This window comes from Camelus bactrianus, chromosome 20, assembly GCF_048773025.1.
Source record: "Camelus bactrianus isolate YW-2024 breed Bactrian camel chromosome 20, ASM4877302v1, whole genome shotgun sequence".
Lineage (NCBI taxonomy): Eukaryota > Metazoa > Chordata > Mammalia > Artiodactyla > Camelidae > Camelus > Camelus bactrianus.
Window position 1 is genome coordinate 32,690,384 of NC_133558.1, and position 21,777 is coordinate 32,712,160.

A 21,777-nucleotide genomic window follows, 5' to 3' on the forward strand; every position below is an offset into this window, starting at 1 on the left:
TCTTTTAATGTTCCACTACCTGGTCTTTGCTGTAAAACTCCTATATATCCTGGCTTCTCCACTACCTCTTGGGAACAGTCCCTCAGAGCCATCTGAGAGGCTGTCATCCTGGGCTCAAAGCGGTTCAAGTCCTCATAAACGTCTGCCAAATAAAACATCACTCAACTTTTAGGCTGTGCACTTATTTCAGTCGACAAAGGCTTGGTTCAACTGGATGCAGTTTTCTGTGTTAGTCTTGTGTTTCTTGCGAACAAAATCATGCCTAAGCAAACAGGAAATTTGTGCTGTGCTGTGGGATCAGGCCTCAGAAGATGGCTTCTCTCTTGCTCTCTGTACATGGCCCTGCCAGGCCCTGCCTCACCCTTATCTTGTGCACATAAGTGCCTCCCGTCCTAAGCTGGAAGTTTAATCAGTAACTACCTGTGTGATTGGTCCAACTCCCACCTAACAACCATTCTAGCCCTTAGACAAGAATGTTCCAGTACCTTCGATCACTTGGTCATTGACAGGAAACAGCAGCGCTCACCCCAGTCCCCCTGACCCCTTCTGACATCCTGGCCCATAACAGCCTCCTCCTCCCCTGTGTAGTGAAGATTGCTGCTGTGTTCCGCCTGTGGTGGGCTGTCCACGGTGGGGTGTCCCTCCAGGACCTTTACCCCCGACTTGTAAGATTCCCTGTTCAATGAATCATTGATGTCTCTGTCACTGCCTCTGGGTTGTTTCTTTACCTGCTGGGCAATTACAAGGGTTGCAGGATTACAGGGCGCAGCCCAACATATGCACATATTTCCTTATTTACACTGGAACAAAATCACATTTTCAAAAATAAGGCTTAAAGCACAGACTGCACTGTACAGAGCAGTATCTAGGTACATATTGAAATATTTGTAGATGCAAATGCACACAGCCACATACTCATTTATATTCCCTATAACTCCAGCCACGGGGTGGGGCAGGGCGGCCTTGTAGCAATGAGTGCAGTTATCACTCAGATCTCAGAATCTAAATTCCTCTAAAAGGAACCATGAGTTGGAGAAATGGCTGATTTCAGAGCTGGAACAGAGAAAGTGTAAAATGAGTACGTGTCAGAGAGTTGTAGGAATCAATCTGAATAAGCAACTGCTGGCCAAATAGGGGACAGTTTGTAAGTTTTCAGTTCTAAGTTTTCAGATCTTGCATCCAGGAGCCGAAGACTGACTTCCTCAGTGACGCTTAAGCTCATCTTGACAAGATTCCAAGACCTCGGAAACAGAAGAAAAAATCTTCAAAGTTTCCAGAGAGAAGAAAAGTGTATGTGATTTCCCTAGGAATGGTTTTATAGGACTACGTCAGTTACCTTTTCTAAAACTCAGTTCTTTAAAACGTATCCTCTAACATAAGACAATAACTTGATTTTAAAAAAAAATAGTGAATACATAGTAAGTAACAATTTATTTGGATTGAATACAGACTAAATATGAGGAGTGTGTGTGTGTGTGTCTGTGTGCTCGTTATTAAAATGAATTCTAACCACCAAAGGAAAAAGAGTCAATGACAAATTGCTTTATTTTATAATAACATTATAATTCACTGAAATTTTATACAAAACAGACTTTGGTCCAGATAGTATTTGAGCTCTTGTTGCAAATGGTCAACATGCAAAAGAAATTAAGCATAAGAATATTCAAATAAAGACATAACTTTATTAACCTGACCATTTTTTAAATGAAGAAAGTACTGCCAAAAACAATCATATGACTGCTTTACAAACCTATTTCTTTCTTATTTCTTATATAGATTTTTAACATAAATTATTATTTCATTGGCTTCAGTTTTATACATTTGGGACTGAAGACATAGTATGTACTTTAAGGAACTGACAAAATTAGAAAGTATTGGTTTCTTTATAAATCCTCCTCTATGTGGGAAAAAAAAAAATACAAGAAAAGATGTGGAATGTTCGCCCTATACCCACCTCACTGGCGAGAGTAATCTGAGGGTTCTGTATAGAATCCATTTGACTATCTGTTTCATGAATCACATTTCTGCAACTAGATAGTCATTGGATACCAAGAGACAGCACCAGGTTATGTTAAAACATTTTCACACTGGACATTTGGGGCTCAGGATCTATCCATCGAGTCCATATTTTCAATGGGTGCTGCCTTTCTGTTTTGATTCTGGATCATGGGAAGAGGTGAGGCACCAGAATGGTTTTTAGATCTCAATTTCCTGATGGCTGTGGCTGCCATATTCCTGGAAATGATAGTCATGTTCTGTCCTCTGAGGGACCTTAAAAAAAAAAAAAAAAAAAGATTAGGGCACTTTCTAGTTTCTTTCACTGGGCCTGTCCGAGGTTAGTATCGAAACAAAGATATGTTCTGTAATTATTATTCAAGCTTAGAAAGAACTGAGAATAAAAATTGTTTGAGCTGGGAAAAACTATAAGAACAAAAATCTTTATCCCACCCACCCTGACGATAGTCTCTTTCCCAGACCTGTTTGCTCTGAAAAATCCCATTGAACACATCCATGTATCTATCACTCTTAAATAATTTGGGAGAAAAAATGTCAATGAAATAAAGAGGTAGAAACTGGAGGACTGAAAGAGGCTGATATTTTGTTATTCATTGAGCCTCTTGTTTTACTGACATTCTTCAGCCTCACATGTTCCACCTGTTTTGTCTACTTTTATTTATTTTTTTTAGGGCGTGGTGGTGGAGGTAATTAAGTTGGTTATTTATTTATTTATTTATTTATTTATTTATTTATTTATTTATTTATTTATTTATTTATTTATTTATGTAATGGAGGTACTGGGGATTGAACCCAGGACCTCATCATGCTAGACACGAACTCTCTCACCCTACCCCCCTGTTTCGTCTACTTTTATATGTGGTGTAAAATCTCACATGACCGCCCAAGTATTCCTATGTTTTTATGAGGAGCTTTTTTTCATTGCTCTTGGAGGAGTGAGAGAGCCTTTGCCAACTACAGTCGGTCTTTTTCCTCCTCTAGTTTCTGCTCTGGAAAATACCGTAGGCTCTGATTTTATCTTTCTGGACGCATTACCTACTATCTCAGTTCCTCTCTATAAACAGGGAGTTCGGTTTCATCGCGGGGATGCCGCACAGACACCTAGACTTGGTGGGCAAAACTCTCCCTAGTGTCGTCACCGTGTGCATCCTTGATTAGAACACTGCAGTACCTTCCAGTAAACGGAATCATCATAGCAGTCCTCGTCGGCCGGCGGCCCCCAGACGGGTATCCTTAGAATCAAACCTGGGCAGGTGGGGAGAAGAGCAGTCATGTTACGATGCGGAAGAGGAAAACCCGCTTGCCGGGTAATCGAAATACTGTTAGAAAGTCACCCCCCTGAGCTTACCTGATTCCTGCCAGAAGTTTAGAAAAATTACAGATTTAACGATCGATATGTTTCTTAACGTCTACTACGCTGAGAGCACGAGGTACAGGGAAACGTTAACTTTTTATGCTCACCTGTGATTAGCCCGCCGCCAATTGCTGTTGCGATGGAAGTAAACAGCGCTGCCGCCTGCCGGCCCATGGAGTGCCTAGGAGGCCGAGAGACTTGAATTGTTTGTTTTGTTTTGTTTTTAATTTTATTTTTCTCCTTCTTATACTTCAAGAAACTTTTTAAAAAATGGAAGTACAGCCAGTTACAGAGACGCCGGCAAACAGATCTCATCTTCTGAAAGCGTGCACGCCCGCCACCTTCCGGCCAGAGTGCAGCATGACACACCAGCAGAAACATTTGTTAACAAGTTTCCTTTTATTTCATCATGTATTTATTTTCTTTGAAACTCTGATCAACGTTCAAAAATTCTTATAAGCACTTAAGCAAGAACCACCTTTTTCTTTAGGGATGATGAAAAGAGCTTCCTTAGAATGGGTTTCGAATTTTCTAGAAATGTGGCACCAGGGTCTGATCTGCGATCTGAAATGTCTATTGAGTACTTGCTGTGTGCCAGCTTCCCTTCCAGGCACTGAGGGTCGAGCAACATAGAAAACAAACATGAGCTGCCGTCACCTCTCTTTTCCCCATTTCCCCCAAAATAATTGTGATGAAATTAAAAAATCGGAAAAGCTGATTTTAGCATGGATTGTAGGGACAACTCAATAAATGTATCTTTGTATCTTAGAACTAGTTACCTTCAAATGAAATGAGTGAAAAAATGCCTTATAATTTGGGGAACGGAAGAATATGATAAAACTACTGAAATGCGTTAGGGTGTCACGGAGTGACAAATGAACTAGGAATGCGGAAATCTCCTTAAGCACAGTGCCTCACTCTGAAAAGGCAATTAACAGAGTTGAAAGAACGGATGAGTGACTGCAGGAAAGCAAACCGCTGGACCTAGAGATTCTGTCGTTTCTTCCTCATCATTCAAAGGAAAGAATGCACTGAACTCAGATTTCCCCCCCCCCTTATTTGAAGGGTTCAGTTTTTTTTCTACTACAGAAAAAATGATGCACAAAACACATGATCACTGTAAAAATATTCAAAACCACTAATTAAGAAAGAGTAGGGAAACAGTTTAATTTTCCTCCAATCCTTTCAGTTTAAATATATAAAATATAAACAAGTATTGTTATAAAAACACAGTTACGTCACGATACTGATTTTCCCATTAAATCTTTTTTTTTTGTTGAGAGGGGAGGTAATTAGACTTTATTATTATTATTATTATTATTATTATTATTATTATTATTATTATTATTATTATTATTATTATTATTTTAATGGCACTACTGGGGACTGAACCCAGGCCCTTGTGCATGCTAAGCACACGCTCTACCAGTGAGGTACACCCTCCCCCCCATTTAATCTTAATGTCCTTTTATGTCAGTAAATGTAGATCTGGATCATAATTTTAATTGCTACAGAGTATTACACTATACAAATATACTGTAGTTTTTGGCCTACAGATTGGATATTTAGGTTTCTGATGTTTCCTATTTTAAAATATGTTTCATATTAAAACATGTTTCATATTTAAAATTTTTTAAGTATTATTATTCATTAAATCTTTATCCTTTTGATAACTGAAAAATGATAACTGGTTTTAATTCGCATTTTTTAGTTACTAGTGAGGTTGAATATTTAATACATGCTTAACTAATCTGATTTTCTTCTTTTGTAAACTGCTGTTAATTTGGCCAAGATCTTTTACAATATTAAAAGATATTTTTGATGAAACATACTCCATGATAAAATAGGCTTGGAAAGCACTGGGGTAAACAAAATTAACAGCACTATTAGAGTTAGGCTGCCATAATTTGCAAAAATGTCTCTTAAGTATATCAACTTCTCCTTGTTCTAGGTTTGCCAAGAAACCTGATTTGCATTTCAGTATTCTTATCAGACCCATGTGAGTAAATAGACTTGGCTCATAGACAAAGTATTTTCTCTGCTATGTGAGATACGTGTGAATCCACACATGTGGATGGTGCCTTCCAAGGCTTGCCTCCCTCAACTCCCCCTGAATGAATTAAGAAGTTGTTGTTAAGCCTGAATAACCAAAGACTAGACTCTCAATGTTGGGAATCTCAATTTTGGGAACCTACCCAAAATCTGGCCTGCCAGTGAGACCCAGCTAGATAGACTTGTTTTATTGCATCTGTGGAGCTGGTCCAGGCATGCTGCTCAGAAATTCCTCCGTTCCTAATCCTGAGGCACCTCTTAAGAGTTTGCAGAGTATTTACACGCTGCAACACTTAGGAGTTGAACTCATTAACTCAAGCTTTTGTCATGCTTGATTTGCATTAAAATACATTAGTGTTTGGTCTCCACCCTTTGTTGGGTCCTGGAAAGAACTAAAGGAGATGTGGATATTTCTGGGGTTGTCCTCCAAATTTGCAAAAGGAATTAAGAAAAAAAAAAAAAAGAAAGAAAGAAACAGGTGAACTATACCCAGGAAGGAGGAATTAAATTTTCTATTCAGTAGAAAATAAGATTCAGCAAATTTTTCAAGTGTTTATCATTACTGGTCCTAACACGGTTATTTTTTCATCTGCTAAAATTGAAGAGAAACGTTCTTTTCAAATTCTGCGACTCCAGCCAGTGGTCTTGTTGAAATGTTTTCAAGCACACATTTACCTTTTCTCCATGCTTTTAACTGCCTTTAAAAATTGGGCATTTTGATTCCTCCTGTGGTACTTCCTGAGTGACTGGGACTCTGGTCTTCCCAGCTGTTTTGCATGGATGACATTTATATCAAATTGTTCCTATTATTGCCTAAAAAGGTCAACTGATGGCTTATGATATCACTTCCATTCTCCTGAATTTGACTGATGGCTATTCCTCCTCTGACCACGTTAAATAAATAGTGATTCCAACTTGGGGAAGAATCTAGGTCTTTTAGAGCCTAGAAGGGATTTTAGAGACTTAATAATATAATTCTCTCATTTTTCGGATGAGGAAACTGAGAACCAGAAAGATTGAGTGGCTTCTCAAAGACCATAAGCACTTGGTAGCAAAGTTGGAGACATACGCCGGCCTTTGTGATCCCCCAGATCCAGCTGCTTTCCACATTATGCTAACTCGCTCTTCTTTGTGTGGACTGGATGGAGAGGTTGCTCAGTGCATCACATATGCCCATGGCACCTGATTTTGGTGGGACTGAGTAAAGAGAAAGCCTACTGTAATCTGACTGTGATGAGCACATTGTCCTATCAGCTAGGAGACAGTTACCTGTGGCAGAGAAATTTAAATTAAGACCATTCACTAAAAAAAAAAAAAGATCATTAATAACATTGGTTAAAAAACATCTTCCAACACAACTCTATTCTCTCGGTTGTGTCTCTTTGGCTTCAACAAGGACACTTCTTACAAATGGGGTCTGGACAGCTAAAGAAAAATCTCTGATCACTGAGTTTCTCAAAGAGTGAGATTAAAAAAGCACTTGGAAAATCCCTCCTTGCACTCACCTGTCAGTTTCTCCCACAGCTATGGCCAGGATGCTTGCGAGGCCTCCTATTACACCAGGTAAGCCATGCAGGTTGTGGACCCCACATGTATCGTGGATCCTCAGTTTAGTGGTGAACAATGGCTAGAATTGTGAAAAGAGGATACTTTATTATTTTGATAGCTGTAGAGAGCTCTGTAACTGAAGTAAATGAGCATGCAGGAAAGATTTATCTGCAGTTCCCCGTTCACATCTGAAACCCACTTACAACAAAGAATCGGAACACACTGGTGGCAAAACCGCTCACTTTAGTCTTAGGTAGACAGATTGAAGGTGTGTGACTTCAAGTCCTACTCATCCTTCCTCACTGATGATATCCTAAATCCCCTGAAAAAGGGCTCAGAGTCCTTAATTATACAAAACAAACACCATGAACAACAAAACCTTTCAAGGAACTCCCTGGAGGAAAGTAATACAGCTACTTAATGTTCAGACCATACTAAGTTAACACATAACTTAGTAGCCGATATCCACAAAGGAAGGCAGGAAAGAGGAGAAACCACAGGACCACTGACACGCAGGCGATATTTCAACTGCAGGCAAAGGAAGGCAAAGGATCCCCAGCCAAGGAGAGGTGCACAGGAAAGGGCTTTTCATAACTTCTCTCTGCCGGCGGGATGTGAGATGATGGGGCAGATCCAACGTGTGACTCAGAGTGCCTGTTCATACTTACGGTCAGGTACTTGAACCCGAGCACCGAGACAATTCCTGCAATGCTCCCAATGAGCATAGAGAAGTAGGGGTGAACCACCATGTCCGCACAAGCGCCCACAGCCACGCCTCCGGCAAGGGTAGCATTCTGAATGTGAACCTGTGTGCGGCACAGAAACGTGTGCGAGGTGAGCTGAAAGGGGCAGGGTCCACAGCAACCTTGGATTCAGTGGTTCCCAGGAACACTCTTCAGTTGGAATGGCTGTGGATTCTTTTTTTCTTTTAATATGTATTTTTATGGAAGTATAGTCAGTTTACAATGTTGTCAATTTCTGGTGTACAGCACAGTGCTTCAGTCATACATGAACATACATATATTCATTTTCATATTCTTTTTCACCATAAGTTACTACAAGAGATTGAATATAGTTCCCTGCGCTGTACAGTAAGAACTTGTATATCTATTTTTATACATAGTAGTTAGTATCTGCAAATCTTGAACTCCCAATTTATCCCTTCCCCCCTCTAGATCCTTTTTTAAGAAGAGGGTTCTTTGTAATTCCAGAAGGTCTTCCTTCCCAGTAGTTGACATCTGGTATCTTTCTTGTAGGGTTCCTTGGTTGTACATGGGAGACAGGTCAATGAGACCAATGTGGGGAAGGATGTGAGCAAATCAAAAGAACGCATAGTGGGAGGGTGAGAGGGTTTACAGCAATTATTCTGGCAGTGTTCTGCCTCTTTATGCAGCTTTGGAATGCATTTGTGGTTTCCATGGGCTGAAAGAGGCTCATAGATGCTGTGTGCTTTGCAGAGTTCATGATAGCCCAGTAACCAAAGAGGGGATATAGAGACATTGAAACGTACACATCACTCATCAAAGACAATAGCTTTTGCAAGTGTCACTGTACTGAGAACAGCTGAGGACAGAGGAAAGAGTAACCAGTTCCCATTTACCAAAATTCCTTGGAAAAATCATATTCCGGCTGTTCTGCTTGAGGAGGAAGGGTTATCAGTACTTTTAAAAGAGAACCACAGAGCTGTACATGTGCAGTTGCTTCTTTTATTGTTTTCAGTTTTCTTTCAGGAAACTGAAATACACGTCCTTAGCTACACTTAGAAATATTACAATATCCCTTTTCTCCCTCAGCTTAGAAAAGAAGAGTGGTTGCTTTGAGAATTATTCCTTCTCCGCCATTTCTCTCTATTCATAGGCGAGAAACTCAAAAGACCATTTTGGGGGGTGGGATTTAAACAATGCTTTATTTTGAGTTAGTTTTAGACCTGTAAAAGTTGCAAAACTATTGCAGAGAGTTTCCACGTATACCACACCCAGTTTCCCCCAATGTTAACGTCTTACATGATCCCAGAACTAGGAACTTAGCATTGGCGTAACACTGTTAAAGACCTGATTAGAATTTCACCAGTGCCCCCACCAACATCCCTTTTCTTTTCCAGAATCCTGCTCCAGGTCCCACATTGCATTTAGCTGTTACTCCTTTGAGAGAAATTTGCTGGTAGAAAATTACAATCACCTTGTACTCTCCCCATCTCTTTTTCTACTCTTGAAAAGCCCTGTTTCTAGGAAAGTATTTCTAAGAAATCGGGGACCTCTTAGCTGTATCCTTAAAGAAATACGGTTCAGATCTTTGATTTTTGCACGACTATATTCCCTACTAGGCTGTAAATTCCTTGGTCACACTTTTACATTCGCCAGGGTACAAATTTGAAGAAGTGAATGGTTCATGCTGTTTTCAAATGATTCTCCAAGGTCTGCCGTGCTGCGATTGGTTCTGGCAGCTCGGCAGTGATGCAGAAGTGAGCCACGCATCCGAACAGCCATCAGGGGTGCTTAGTGAAACTTCCACGGGGGTTACCAGACCACTTACCATATTGAGCCTGTTTCCGGGCTCAAGGAGGCTGGAGAACGCGAAGACGCTGACGACGCAGGCAGCCAGAGAGAAGTACGTGTTCACCATGGCCCTGTGCTGGTTGACTCCAGGGTCAGCGATGGCTGAGTTAAAGCTGGGCCAGAATATCCACAGGAAGAGCGTCCCTGCAGTAAACCACACAAAGGGCTCTCAGTTCTGCATATGGAAGAGCATCCAGGGCACTGACAAGGTATCTCTACTTTGAGGCTTTGCTGCATAAGAGCTGGGGGAAAACTGGGGCACCGAGCCAGCATGCACAAAAGTAGGACTCAGAGTAGGACGTTCCTTGTAGAGCATCTTCGTGTCTGTGTCGGCGTTAACGTTCCCTTGTGTCCAACCAGACAGACAAGAGTCAGGCAGGTTCACCCCACTCACCGATCATCGCGAAGATGTCCGAGTGGTACACAGACTCCTCGTTGGGATGCCTTTTTCTCAGTGTTGGTCGGTACAAGACACCAGCTACAGCCAGACCGAAGTAGGCTCCAAAGGCGTGGATGGTCATTGATGCTCCAACGTCAGAGGCCTGGGGGGGCAAAACATTCACGTAAGTAGAGCCGAAACTCTCTGCAGGAGGAAGGCCCATTGCTTCCCTGGTTAAACAAACTAACAAAAAAAGATCCAGAGAGAGAATGAGTGTGTCAGAGAAAGGGAGTGAAACAGGATAGGGAACAAGAAAAAGCATGGGGTTTGGAGCCACATAGCACTGACTTTCAGTCCTGGGTCAGGCGCTGCTTTGGTGTGACTTTAGACAAATTACTTCTCTGAGTCTCCAGTTCTGTAAAACGGGGAAGCATTACCCAGCTGATATAGCTGTGGTGCTAGTTAGGTGAGACCATGTGTTCAAAGTGCTAGGTCCTCAGTGGATATCTAAGACATTTTACATTTCGTCTGCAGGTTAGGGAGATTCTCAGCAAAATAGGATGCACTGGACTCGATCGAAGCAAATGTGATTTTTGCATTCGGTTGAACTTGCAGTGAAACCTCACTTCACTGCAGCTCAGAGACTTGAAGCCTCACAAAGTCTGAGTTGTTCCCATCTTTCTTCACTCGGCTGTGATGGTGGGAAGACCAGCGGAGGGCCAGGATTCATTTGAAGAAATATATTTGAGGTCTCTCTCTAGGACACTGAATAGATTTGATCCCGTCTTCTACATTTCCTGTCTCTAGAGGGAAAGTTCAGAGCGCCAAAGCCAAGACATTGCCCTGTGCTTATTAAGATAGGAAAATGATACACATGTATTCATTTATTTAAGATTTTCATACTTGATAAACTCCTCTGTACCTTTCAGGTCCCGCTTAGCTGTCACCTCCTCAGAGAGGCCTTCCTTGATTCCACAAACTAAATTAGGTCTTACAGCTATACTCTCAGCCCCCCCATTTCATAGCATGTACTGCAATTTATAATAATATTTGTGTGTGTGTGTGTGTGATTCTATGGGTAGGTGGTTGAATGCATGATAATTTGTCATTGAATCACTAACACATGACAACAGAAAATTGTCAGAAATATTTGTTACTAAATTAAACGCTCTATAGAACCATAAACAAAATACTGGAGAGTGCCTAGGAATATTCTATTTCTTTTCCTCGGGGGGAAGTCAATGAATTTTTCATGGAGGAGAAGAAATTTGATCTAAGCTTTCATAAAAGCCTTTGAAAGGGCTGTTCACTTCGTAGTTGAAGTAAAAGCAGGAATTAATCATTGATAGAACATATTTTAATAAAAAGAGTGGTAGAGCTCGACAGTTCTGGATTTGAGTCCAGATTCAGGCAAGTAAGTCATTTAGCATCTGTGATGATCAGTTTTATGATGTGTAAGTAGTCACAACATAATACCGACCTTACACTGTTGTGGTGACGATGAAATTAGGTAATGCTTATAAAAACTCGTGGTTTACAGTAGGCACTCAAGTGAGGACAATTATTACTGCTTGCTATGGTATCGCTGTCACCAAGATTCGTCCCTGCACGTGGTGGGTGTCCAGTACGTGTTGCGATCAGAAGTGATGCTCAAAGCTAGGAAAGTGGAACTCTCCTACGCCTTACCAAAAGTCTCGCGCCAACTGCGTACTCATTGCCAGCAAAGACAGCGATTTCTATAATTGTCATGATCAGCATTTGCACAGGACTCGTTTTTCCCAGGACAGCTCCAAAAGAAATCAGAACTGTGGCTGCACTGAAGTCGGCGTTTATCATGCTGAGGGAGAAAGAAAGAAGGCACTGAAGAATTATGCACACCCAAAACGTGAGCGTTGTAACGGACCAGCGTGCAAGGCCCCTCTCCCCACCTGTCCCCATGAGGTGCTTCTCCCAGGCCGACCCTCATCCTCTCCCACCACCTCGCCCACCCCTACCCCCATTCGCCAGACAATCCTCTGTTGCTCCAGCATTTCCTTTATTTTAACCTATCTGTTCGCTATCTCATTTAGGGTTTTACCCTATTTTTGGCCATTGGATACATGAATTGTGTTCTAGGGTGTCAACGTTTCAAAAACAAATCTCAGAAAAATTACTAGTGGAGGATTTTTCCTTCCTGTAGCTGCGGTGGAAAAAATATAATAATTTTATAGAAGGGGATTTCTTACACCCTGAGGGTCAAATCAGAGAGGATATAGACATGAATGAATGATCCAGCTCATGAGAGCAAGGCGGTGATTGAGATCCTTGGATTCCCAAGGATTTTTTTTATCATCGAAAGGAGACAATGTGCAAGCTAGTTCAGAGGCTGTCAAGAGACCAAATAGGGAAACAATTGCTCTGAAAACACAATGGCTGGAAAATAAGCGATGCTCACTTTCTGATTCCAACGCGCGTTTTCTTTCCGTTGCTGTACAGGTAGCCCTGGACAAGGGTGCCCCACTGGAGACCCAGAGCAGCAATGAGCAGGTTGATGCCCACACTGCTGAAGCCATATTTCTTCAGGAAGGTCATGACAAAGCCAAACCCAGCAAATATCATAACGTGTATATCTTGGAATACTGCAAAAGAGCAGAGGGGGAAAAAAAAAACCCCGTGTAAGAGGAGCACTAAGAAAGCATTCCATCATAGTGTATTCCATTTATTAGGTGCAACATCCTTTTCAGAAAACACTCCAAAGGCAGAGTTAACTGGGCAGCCAAAGATGTGGTTCCAGTGCCAGCTTGGCTCACTTACCAGCCATAATAAGACCTTGGGCAAGTTATTCAGTGTCTGAGCCTTTTCTTGGAAGCCTATGCACTGTCATACCAGTGTGTCTTTTATGCTCTCCTTGAAGCGTTTTCCATTAGTTTCCACCCGAGGAAACCTTGGCAAAACACAGTGCAAGCGTGAACCACTCTTGCAGCCTTCCCCAGTGCTCCCAATGAAAATGAGTATTTCCGCTTGTCTTTCCTAAACCTCAGCTTTAGCGCGTGTCACGTTGCATTACCACCTATCTCACAGGCGCCACGCTGTAACCGTTATTTGGTGAGATGTCCATCTCCTGCGCTAGATTGTGAGTTTCCTGATTGGCGGGATTAAGACATATTCATCCTTTGCTCCCCTGAGTCTGTCATAAAAGCCTACACGCAGGAAGAGGGAGTAACGACTAAATGAATGAGCCTGCAGTGTTTATTTGTCTATCAAATGGGTGTCCTGGCATCAGCCCTGGAAATCTTACCAGATCATTATTCAAGTCATATGGGATAATGTCCTCTGTTGACACTTTCTAAACCAATGTAAGGAGGGCTATATCCTCTTGAGGAACAAATACTTGACCTGCTGTCTGGAGATGTAGGCTGAGGTTCTCCAGTTCTGTCACATGACTATGTGACATTGGACAGATCATGTGTTCTCTGGGGGCTTCTGTGTTCTCATCTGCAGTACTGAAAAGGCTCTATTTCACAGAGTAACTCTGAGTGGGATGATAACCTCTGTGGGAGGGAGTATGCAGTAAAGCGCTGTATAAGTAAAACGTATGATCAAACGTTGGTAAAAACACAGGCTCTTCCCTCAAGAAACTTACAGCTTAGTTGCCAAGACATATGGTAGGCTGAACCACATGAAATTGACATTTTTGCATTGAAACTGCCAATGAAAACAGTTTGACTATTGGCGATTTCTTAGGGTTCAACCTATCATATATGCACAAAGCAAACAGATCAAACTGGGAACAAACATAAAACCAGAGAGAAAAAAAGAACATTTAAATGTTGAATTAATGTGAGCCATTGTGGCCAGAGGTTTAAGTGGAAGGAGGCACAAGGGGGGACATGCCTAGAAATTGATCTCAGAGGAAACTAATATTAGAATCCAATTAATTTGATCAAAGGGTGGAGTCAGGATTTGAACCCAGGCTTGACTCCACCAAATTGTCCCTGCACTGAGCAATGGTAGGGGTGTAAGGATGATCAAAACAACGTGTTGGCCGCCCAGGCACTCAGCCCAGTCTCTCCTCATTGGCTCTCTCTGCTTCTTTTCTACCATCAGGCTTAGGAGACAGTGTGTTTGAGATTGGAGACCATGCCACTCCGGCTTGTCTACTGTAAGGGGGGCTGTGATGCACAGCCCAGATATGCCCTGTGGGACTTGGAATATTTATTCCTTCTGTTTCCCCTGGCTGCCGGGAGTGCTGCTGGGTGACAGCTCTCAGTTCCCTCTGGTTAATACCTTTGTCTTGTCCAGGTCATGACCCTTCCCTTGGGCAGCCTGCGCCCAATGACGGGTTCACAGAAGCATCCCCTTGCCTTGGGAAGGGCCGCCTGAGGCTCGGCGATCCCAGTCTCAGAGTTCCCCGTGGGGTCCGCCAAGGTTTCTTTCTCTGCCCAAACCTGCTGCTGCACTACTGTGGGGGTCCATCGTAAGGCACCCCCCCCGAAACCTCGTTTCAGATGAATGTTGCTCTTAGTCTGTAGCACCTCCCCTGTGGGTGCCCCTCATCTCTGCAGAACTTCCCTGACTTTTTTCCCTGACACAACTCGTATACCACATTTTTTTCCTCAAACTTTGTGAAGTAAATTGGATAAGCCAATCTGCGGCAGAGATCACACCTGGAAGTGGATAAAGATGTTATCTTTCCAAAGGTACCCATAGTTGGAAAGGGCTAGTTGGAGGTGTGGGGACTTACCCTACAATCTTATGCTATGACGAATACCAGGACAGACACCAGTTGGCGCCATAGACTGAATCTCTGGGGTCCTTCAGTGGTCTAGAAGCTAGTCTGACTTTGTATGCGTGCAGCAAATGTAAGAATAGGGAGAATGTGAAAGCCGGACCAAACTTCATGAGTCAGGTTCACAGAGCATTGCTACTCTGGACCCCATCCTCACAGTGAGCTTTTGGTCATTTTATTGTTCTTTGGCGCCACTTCCTGAGAGTCAGCATGAGGAAGGTAGAAAGAAAAACAGATCTAAAGATTCTCTTTCCTCAGCAGCTTTGGGGGAGGTCTCAGAGAAGAGGATGCTGCAGGTTTTTTTTTTTTTCTTTTCCCTAGTGAGATAATGCAGATATGCAAAAAAATCTGACTTATCTCCCCATATGGGATGTCAACCCTCATCCCATGTCTACCCAGAGAAGTTCAGTATTGGGATTTGATCTGACCTGTCAATGGGCAATTGTCAACTAACATCAGCCTGTTCAACTTTTGAAACATAGGGGACCATATGCATTCATCTTCCTTTACAAATTGTTTTGCCACCATTTAATTTTTATACGTAAACATTTGATTTAGATCATAGACTAAGTGAGAGTGGAACTTAGAGGACACGCATGACTCTTACTAACAGGTTATGACTTTGCTAAACCTTTCTGGGACTCAGTTTTCTTGCCCTGAAGGAACGGTTGGGACTGGATGAAATTCCAAGCGTCTTCTCTCTCCACAACCCGTTCTGTTTATTTTATTTTGTTTTTAGGTCAGACTCTAAGATCCAGAGAAGTTAGGTGAGTTGTTGAAAAATCATTAAGCTAAAATAAAGATAAGAATCCAGTCTTATTGACTTCACTTTTTTTTTTTCATTACACTGAGTTATTTTTCTAAACGTTCTTGTCTTTTTTCCTAGAGTACTCTTGCTCCTGGAATCTGCTGATTATAAAATGTGCAGTAACCAACTAATTTAAAAATCGTTTTAACTAATTTTGTGATGTCTCACACTGAGAGTGATAATTCTTCAGATTCTTTCTCCCTCCCCCTTTGATGGAAAACCAGACATTTTTTTCATTTTATTTCTAATTTTTATTGTACAAATTTTTCATACATATAGAAAAGTAGAATAGAATGGTGGACACTCACGTATCCATCACCTAGATTTAAGAGCTGTTAGCATTTTGCTCTATATCTGCTTCATCTACTATTTGTTCTTATTGAAATATTTTGGGGTAAATTACAGACATCACATCTCACTCCTAAATACTTAATGTATCCCTAAAAATTCAAGGACGTTTTCCTACACAATCACACCACCATGATCATGCCTAGCAGATAATCATAATTTCTTATTATAATATAAGAACCTATATTAATATTTTCCTAGTTGCCCCCAAAATATCTCTTACAGCTGATGGAAAACCAGACATGTTATAGGGAAGGAGGAATGTCTGTATTAGCTGTGCTCCAATGTTTTTCCCTCCCGCTAATCTAATTCTTGTTACCGCTTTTCGCCACAAGGGGGCTAAAGAACCTCATCTATTATTTAAGTCGCTGAAGAGGGTTTACAAAGTGGTGAAGGCGCTTGATGGGTAATGATCCTGTGTAAAAGGGATGGATAGACTTCTAGGAGCATTTTATAATAAAGTAAAAAAAAAACAAACCCTGTAGTGTTAGACTTGTGTGCATGGAAGTAATTAATGTCCATCATTGTTGTAGTTCAAAAGTTGTACACGGAGTGATCTATTCCACGTCCCAAGGCAAGCATGAATAAAATTAGGTTAAATGTAAAAAGAAAAAAAAGGTATGGATAGAAAGGTTTATAAACAATTAGGATGTTGTATTATCTTTCATGCTGCTGTAGGAATTTTTTTGTGGGTAGGGACTAGGGAGAGGGCTATGAGTTTAATTTTCTGGTCTCAGATTCAGCCAATTGAAGGAATAAAGCATCCTATCTATGGAAGGAAAAAGAAATTTCTTTCGTGGCTGGAATGTTTGTGAAGTCTTGTGACAGATTTTAAGGACTGCCCAAACTTGTCTAAATCAGATACTCCCAAGAGTGCGCAATTTTCGCGTCCAGAGTCAACTTGGCAACGTCTGGAATTTTTGTTCTATATTTTACTGCCACGTTCATCCTGGACTAGGATATCTTATAGGTCCTGATAATTCATCATCTGTAAAATGCAACTGATTATTCCAACTTTCCCTCTACCACCACCAACCAACCAACAAAATGAAGCAGAATCCTCTTTCCCCTCTATTTTCTATACCAGTCTGCTGCCTAGAATGCCTTCTCCAGCCCATAGCCAACACTTTGTTAACCCGGCCGACTTCTGGGCACCCTTCGAGAGCCAGATGCGCCGCACGATGTTGCCAGGCTCAGCTGTCACCCTGTGCGGGTCCCTCTGGCCTTATTTCATTTGCTCCTGTGCTCGTCTGTCTCATTCCTCTCTGTGCCACTTATCATTTATTCAGAGAGTCTACCCAGGGGACACTGGCAGGAAGGCACTCCTAGGAGGAAGTGAGTGCAAGTGTGAAGACAGGAATCACGACGAAATGGCTCATCTCTAAGACACCCCCAGCAGCAAGCCTGGCTCCTGCTGCTGTTCAGCAAGTTCCTCAGTTACGCATGGATACATGGCTCACGGGGGAGGGCCACTGAGAATGCATCTAATTGGGCTCTAGGGCTCTTCATGGCCAACCCCTTGCTGGGTGCCATGGAAGCCAAAAACTGTGGAGGAGAGCTTGTTCCTCAAATGAGTTTCTCTGGGGTCAGTTGTGACCTGCAGCGTGATAGTCAGGCGTGTCCCCACAACCATGGTTTTGCCCTGGGGTGGGTGCAAACGCCGGGGCTGCGTGACATCGCTCTTTTTTTCTGCTGTTCTCAAAAGCACAGCAAGAATGCGAGTCAGAGAGAGGGAGGGATGAAGAAACTTTTATTTGACTGGTTTTATTTAAAATTTCAATTAAAATCATGTTTTATTTATTTGCGAAACATTCCTGACTTTCACTACACTGCACCTGAGAACTGTTGCTACACACTGCGAGCTCCTTAGACAAGCCCTGAGCCTTCTCTGTGCCTGAATCCGCGCACTTGGCACGGTGCGTGGGGCTCAGTGGGCACCCCGAAGTGTTTGCTGCCTTGACTTGAAGTCTGCATCTTAATGAATGAATATTCAATAATCTCCTTGGGGGAGGGTTTAGCTCAAGGGGTAGATTGCTTGCTTAGCATGCGTGAGGTCCTGGGTTCAATCCCCAGTACCTCCATTATAAATAAACAAACAAACAAACAAACAAACAAACAAACAAACAAACCTAATTACCACCCCCCACAAAAAAATAAAATTAAATAATCTTCTCACCAGTGACTTATGCTCTTAAATAAGTTTTGTGTACCTTGATTCTTTGAAATATAGGAAAAAATATATACGTAGAAGAGTACAGTCATGTAGTTTCTAGGGCTGTTCTACAAAATATTTCACAGGAATAATATAACTAAACTGGAAAATTAGTATTAGCCAGAATTTCTTTATTTCTTTATTTTTTAGTTTTCTTATTTAAAAAAATTTTTTAACAGAGGTACTGGGGATTGAATCCAGGAACTTGCACATGCTAAGCACCTGCTTTACTGCTGAACGATACCCCACCTCTAGAGAATTTTAGATCTTGAGAGCCACTTTAAGGAGGAGAGAACTTTTAATTTTGTATAGACGGGCTTATGGAGAGCACTTTGAATGAGTGAAGACTACCTTCCTCGTGAAACTTCACTTTGTGTTCTCCCTTCCTCTGCCCCCAGCCCATGTCCTGGCCTCACTGCCCTGGCAGCGAGGGAGAGCTCGTGGTGTGTGAGCGTGTGTTTGCATGTGTTTAATCTGGCTTTCCTCATTGGAATATGAACTTCATGGACTTTGCTCGTTTCGCTTGTTTTGTTTTATTCACTGCCTAGAGTCTAGGGCCTTGAAGATTGCTTGACAAGAACTGGGAACTAAATAGATATTTTCTTAATGGAATCATAAACCAAATGAATTTCCATGTTCCTTGCAAGCGGAGTGTAAGGGACACGCGGTTTCTAGGCAATTGAAAAAAATGGCCACTTTTATGAGTTCTTCTCTCCAACTTGGTTTTTTCCTCAAATTCTGAGTTGAAGTTTTACCTACCAGCTATGACCCTGGGACTGAGAGAATTCAGCTTGAATTATGCAAATTATGATGCTCTTAATCTTTTAAGATAATTTTATTTTGAATAACACTACACCTAGATGACTATTTTTGGCGTTTTGTCTTTACACTATACTGCAGCTCTTCCTTCACCTGTGTATCAAACAGTGGAGTCTTAGAATAAAGAGGTTTCATTTGTTTTACCTCTGAATAAGTTTGCTTGGTATATGGGAAAAATATTTCTCAAATGAATAAATGAAACGTACAAAAGCAGACGGTGCTGAACAGACTCCTGTTCCGTGCTGGTGCTCTCTAACTTGCAGACTATAAACTTATTTAATCAAGAACCTTTCAAACTAAATTGCTTTGCTGTACACCTGAAACTAACATGGTAAATCGACTACACTTCAATAAAAAAAATAAGAATTACAGGCAAAAGAAAAAAAAGAGAGAACCCGTTTGGATGTCTGTGTAGTGCAAAGAGAACTTGATTTGGAGCCTGAGTCTCTGACTCATGGTCCTAACTCTGCCCTTAACTTGCAAACGTGCATTTTAGCTGAGTCACTTAGTAACTCAAGGTCATAGTTTCTACGTGAAAATACTCCTCTTTATATAAACGCCCTCAGGAAATGCAAGAATGAGACAACAAATGTCATATTGTTTTTAAAAAGCTTAGACACATGCTCTAGAACGACGATAAATCTTACTACTATTTTCAAATATTTAACAAACTAACAGAATTTAACATTTACTAGATAATAAATAATGAAATTATTTGTGCCTCATTAAAAAAAAAAAAGCCAGTCTGTATAATAGGGATATATTACCACCTCTCTGCCTGGTTAACGAGGTGATGAACATGCCTGGCTCGTAATAGGCAGTCAGTAAATAGTAGTTTTTATTGCGATGCTAACCATTTTATAGCCTGCCCTCCTGGATGAGACACTAAATCCCTTCTTTCCTTCAGTTACCATTCGAAGGGAAGGGTTCTACTTTTAAAATATGTTAGGTGCGCACACGTTTCTTCTCGTCCCAGAGGAACAAACTGCCTTCCTCTCAGGATATTATAAAACCCTCACTGCATCCATCACGTCCTGTATTATGCTTAATACCCTTTCACATCCCTTAGGGCCCCCGCATGAAACCCAGGCTCCTCTTCTCAGTATTCCATTTTGTTTCTGCTTTTTTGCCTCCAAAGTTACCTTTGACACTTTTTTTTTTGGGAGGGGGGAAAGGGATTTTTATGCCTTGAAGAACTAGTGAGCAAGAGAAAAAGAAGGTCATTTAACAGCATGTAGGCAACACCAAAAAACTGATCAGTTTAATTTTCAGCTGCTCATTCTGATGTTTTAATAGACACAGAGTCTATCCAAATGCATTAACTACAGAGACCGGATGCCACAACATGAACTTACAATACCCTTAGCACTCATCACTATCACAGAATTCCATGGGAGCTCCAGTGTGGAGCTCAAGCCATTACAAAGGCTTCACATTCTGAGAGAATGTGAAGAAATGTGAGAAATCCCCAAAACCCAGAATACAAAGGCGATCGCTTACTCACACGGATACAAGTCAAGGGATCCATTCATGTGCGTGCTAAGTGACTGGGTGCCGGTGATCTGATCCGTTTCATACTCAACAAATACTCCAAATAAAATAATCATGGTAACCTCCAGGCCGATGGCGATGAGAGAGAATTGGAACCTCATGTTTGTGGCAAAGGACAGAGGCACACTGAGGGCTTCGTAGGCTGTGGGAGGTTGATAAGGACAGATGGACAGCTCTGTGTGTGGAATTGGGCTGCACGTTCAAGGCACTCCAGTGACACTGCAAGAAAAAAAAAAAAGGGCAAGACTGGTGAAAACACCCCATCCACTGCGGAGAATTATGCTGTGTAACTGAATTGTTCTAAACGCCAATCTGAAGAACATACAATAGAGATTGGAAGAAGCCAGCTGATGGGAATGAACTATGGTACCAAAGTGTCTAGAATCTTACTTAACTTCAATTCAGCAGAAACGTGGTGCTTATTGTATGCCCAGCACTGAGCTAGGCGCTATTGGAGACACAGAACAAAATACAGCACGGGTCTGTTGACTTCCTTGAGGAAGTTAACAGTCTCGTTGGGAAGACAGAAATCCAAGCTAATGATTCTGTAAAAACAGATAAGCAATATAACAGTGTTTGTAAAAGTATCGGGTAACATAAATAAGTCAGCAATTCATTTTGTCCTGGGCCGAGAATACGATTGTGAATGAAATGATATTGATCGGGAAATTAAAAAAAATAAGTAAGACTTTGCCAGTAACAAAGGAAAGAGGAAATAGCATAAGGCTTGGAAGAACATGGCATATGTAAGGAACAGCAATTGGTTAAGTAAAGCTGGGGGGGAGGAGGGGATAAAGCTGAAATGGGAGCTGGGCTGGGTTGTAAAGGACCTTGCGTGCGGTAACGAGACGGCTAGACGTTGAGCTCAGCCCACGGGCAGAAAGGAATACACAGCGCTCCAAGAAGCAATTGTGCTTACTGAGGACACTGTTTTTTCCTGAATCCTTACACAGCTTCGCACAAATGTAAATCTATGCGTATACACAAATATGTTGGGGTGTGTTCTTAAAAAAAAAAAGAGCGTGGTCTTAAACAGGGACAGAATTAATCCAGTCACATGTGAAATAGATGCTAGGCTATTTCTGCTGCCAACCTGGGATTGTTATTGTAGCAGAGTAGACCTGTATTTGAGACTTTACAGCTAGCAGGTAAATGAAATTATTTTCGCTGAGCTCCATTTCCAAAAGGTTCCATTCAGAATATAAAGGAGGAGCGAGAATGTGCAAATGACCACTAGGCCAAATTCTCCATCATAAACCAGTGTTTCCAAGAGGAAGGGGCCAGTTTTTCTTTTTTTTTTTTTCTTTTTGTCTTTTTGTTATGCTTTTCCACAATAGACTGTGAGATATTAGGACTAAATGATCTCT

At 41.6% G+C, this 21,777-nt stretch overlaps 2 protein-coding genes across 2 annotated transcripts in view; one reads left to right on the top strand and one right to left on the bottom strand.

Annotated features, from left to right (window-relative positions):
• LOC123613937 (uncharacterized protein C6orf141) overlaps positions 1-21,777 on the top strand; it is a 115,182-nt gene that overhangs the window by 32,025 nt on the left and 61,380 nt on the right.
• Positions 1,523-20,642, bottom strand: RHAG (Rh associated glycoprotein). The gene is made up of 10 exons (XM_010973868.3): positions 20,364-20,642; positions 12,339-12,522; positions 11,591-11,741; positions 9,920-10,067; positions 9,503-9,669; positions 7,639-7,776; positions 6,928-7,049; positions 3,478-3,551; positions 3,188-3,261; positions 1,523-2,271 (listed from the first exon to the last, which is right to left on the bottom strand). Exons 1-10 carry the CDS (start codon positions 20,509-20,511, stop codon positions 2,197-2,199), a joined length of 1,281 nt encoding a protein of 426 aa, XP_010972170.3. The 5' UTR covers positions 20,512-20,642; the 3' UTR covers positions 1,523-2,196.